The following is a 3,107-nucleotide window of genomic DNA, read 5'->3' on the forward strand; positions in this document are numbered from 1 at the left end:
ATATATATATATTCTTAAAACTAAATTATGAGCAGCCTCCCGTAACAAGCAGTAGATCCTTAAGTAAACATGAAAAGTTATGTTTTAAAATAACTTTTAAAGTTGGACCGTACCCCTAATAAAGATAATAAAAATTAACAATGAATGAGCAAAAAAGTGGGTTTCTAAAACAAAAAAAGATAAGTTAGGTGATTGTGAGCCCTCGCGGGCAGGGTCCTCTCTCCTCCTGTACCTGTCATGACTTGTATCGTTTAAGATTACTGCACTTGTTTTTAATATGTATACCCCTCCTCACAGGTAACGCACCATGGAATAAATAGTGCTATAATAATAATAAAAACATGCGTGACCCCACAGCTCAGATGCCGCAATCTCTATAAGGCTATGTTCCTGCAGTTTGAGTTTTGATGTTGCAGATTTTCTGCACCCTTTCTGCACCCATTATGTTAAATAGGTTACTTGCATTTTTTTCGAAAATATGCAGTGTAAAAAACTCACCGTTTCCATCTTAGCATGTGACTGTGGAAGCATTTGAATGAAGCTTCTGAGCAGTCTATACAGTGGCATCTATCATCCGTAGGGTCCACTTGTAAAAAGTATACTTTTAAAACATTTTTTTACTTAATGCTGATGCATAGCATAATGTTGTACCCTAATCCATACCTTTTCTGGTGGTATATCAAATAGATGTAGCCCAAGAGAACACTTTTTTGACCTCCTTATACTTAAGGTAAGCATTTGGACATGTTTATGAAAGCATTTATGGAAGCATACTGTATATTAAAGATTTGCTTTGCTATGCTTTCTGTGCCAACATTACAGGTTCTAACTCTTTATATTCTGTCAGCTTTGTGTTTTTGTTTAGCAGAAATGGACCTACGTCATCTAAAAGCCTTCATTTTCATCCTCATTACAGTGATTGGTATCCCAACAAATCTTTATATTGTCTTAAAATTTGTCCTTGTCAGACATATAGAAAAGAAATTATTGCCTACAAATGTAATTCTGATTGTCTTGGCTTTAGCAAATCTTTTAATTATTTTCGCTCGTGTCGTCCCTCAATCTCTACATGCCATAGGATTAGAGGACTTAATGGATGATTCAAACTGCAAATTCTTTGGATACACCTACAGAGTGAGCAGAGCAATGTCCATTTGCACAACCAGTTTGCTTAGCTGTCATCAATGCATCCTCATTGCTCCAACTACCAAATTTTGGGTATATTTGAAGCAAAAAGTGTCCCAGAATATATTTGTAATCATTCTTTCAATTCTATTGATGAATCTTATATTATACCGCACCAGTTTTATGTATGCCAATGCAAGAAGGAATTTTACTTCGCCATATACTCTTCATTTGGTGTACTGTGACACAGATTTTCAGACATACGTCTCTTACATTGCCAATGGCATGGTTTTTGCATCAATAGATTTCCTTTTTGTTGCATTGATGGCTCTAGCTAGTTTTTATATTGTGTTTGTGCTACTGAGACATGTAAGAACAGTGAAAGGCATTAGAAGCTCGGATAATATCCAGACTAAATCCATTGAGCACAAAGCTTCTAGAGCTGTTATTATGCTGGTTCTCTGCTACGTCATATTCCTTGGACTGGATAACGCTATGTGGATTTATACACTGACATTGTCCAATGTAAAAACAGACACGAATGATGCCAGGGTTGTGCTAGCATGTGCTTATTCTGCACTAAGCCCCGTTATCATTATTTTAACAAATCCAAAATTATAACAGCAATTGGTATTTCGATTTTGGCAAAAGATTCAAATTCAGCAAGCATTTTCAACTAGTTTGGTCTATGTGAACAATGTTAGTAAATAGCTTTAAAAACAGCCTGTCACATTGAAAATGCAATCTGCAAGCAGCATTATATTTATGTATAATAAACCCTATATGTATATTAATCCATCCAAATGAACAAATGAACAACGCTGTGTTGAAATATACTGGACATTTCTTTAAAAAATAGCATTTTATTGATTAAAATTAAAGTTGATCAAATTGGACATTCTTAAAGAAACACTTCCATCAAAGTTTTTATCTTCTTAATAAATTGCAATCATGATATTATATAGCATTGTGTACTTACAGTTGCTAATTTTGCCCTTTTACTCAGTTAATTATGCTGTTTTCCAATAGGTCTGTGACATCACATGATTAAAAACTGTCTAGCTGAATCCTTCTATTATGAAAGTACTCACACTGACACCAGTGAAGCGCCGTACCTACACCCAACTGGTCTCTGTACAGACTAGAAAAGCCCTAGCTGCACAAATAAAAAACACCATCTCAGGCCAACTAGGGGTTTCTCGTACCTCCTAAGGAACCAGAGCAGAGGCCTCAACACAACACCAACAAGGAGAAAGGAAAGTGTTAAAGGTACCGTCACACTCAGCGACGCTGCAGCGATATAGACAATGAGCCGACCTAAACTAGATCGCTGGAGCGTCGCTGTTTAGGTCGCTGTAGAGACGTCAAACACAGCAACTCCAGAACGATGCAGGAGCGATCCAGTGACGTAACGGCGACTCGTTTCTCGTTCTCGCTGGTTGTTAGCTCCATGTAAAACGTTGCTGGCGTCGTTGCTTTTGATGTCAAACGTGACGATACACACCGACCTGGCGACGAAATAAAGTTCTGGACTTCTAGCTCCGACCAGCGATGGCACAGCGGGATCCAGATCGTGTCAAACACAACGAGATCGCTATCCAGGACGCTGCAACGTCACGGATCGTTGTCGTTCTCTTTGCAAAGTTGCTGAGTGTGACGGTACCTTAAGAGACATAGCAGAACCCAAGGTGAGATACTAAACACATTCAAATAGGGTGGAGGTGTGAAGATTAAGGAGTACTAAAAACAAAAGAAAAAATAAAAAAGTCTTAAGAACCTAACAGTGATAAAAGGAAAATGTGCTGAGAGGGAAAACAAACTAACTTACTACAAGAATACAGCAAGGTAAACCCCTAAGATAAAAAGCTAGAACTCCTAAGTATACATCCAGGGCTGCCACTAGGAATTTCAGGGCCCCATACTGGCAAAATTTTCAGGGCCCCCTTAAGACTCCGCCCAGGCTCCACCCCAGCCCCGCCTCC

The 3,107-nt window shown here is 38.4% G+C and overlaps 1 protein-coding gene across 1 annotated transcript; it reads left to right on the forward strand.

The window, feature by feature from the left end:
* The first annotated feature begins 870 nt into the window (after positions 1-870).
* On the forward strand, positions 871-1,746 carry LOC138672021 (olfactory receptor class A-like protein 1). The gene has a single exon (XM_069760110.1). The coding sequence runs from the start codon at positions 871-873 to the stop codon at positions 1,744-1,746; it is 876 nt and encodes a 291-aa protein (XP_069616211.1).
* The last annotated feature ends 1,361 nt before the right edge of the window (positions 1,747-3,107 follow it).

This window comes from Ranitomeya imitator, chromosome 3 (assembly GCF_032444005.1).
Source record: "Ranitomeya imitator isolate aRanImi1 chromosome 3, aRanImi1.pri, whole genome shotgun sequence".
In the NCBI taxonomy this organism is placed as follows: Eukaryota; Metazoa; Chordata; class Amphibia; order Anura; family Dendrobatidae; genus Ranitomeya; species Ranitomeya imitator.

Bases quoted from the DNA above. Each gene is read 5' to 3' on its own strand.
- LOC138672021 (XM_069760110.1), top strand. From the start codon at position 871: ATGGACCTACGTCATCTAAAAGCCTTCATTTTCATCCTCATTACAGTG.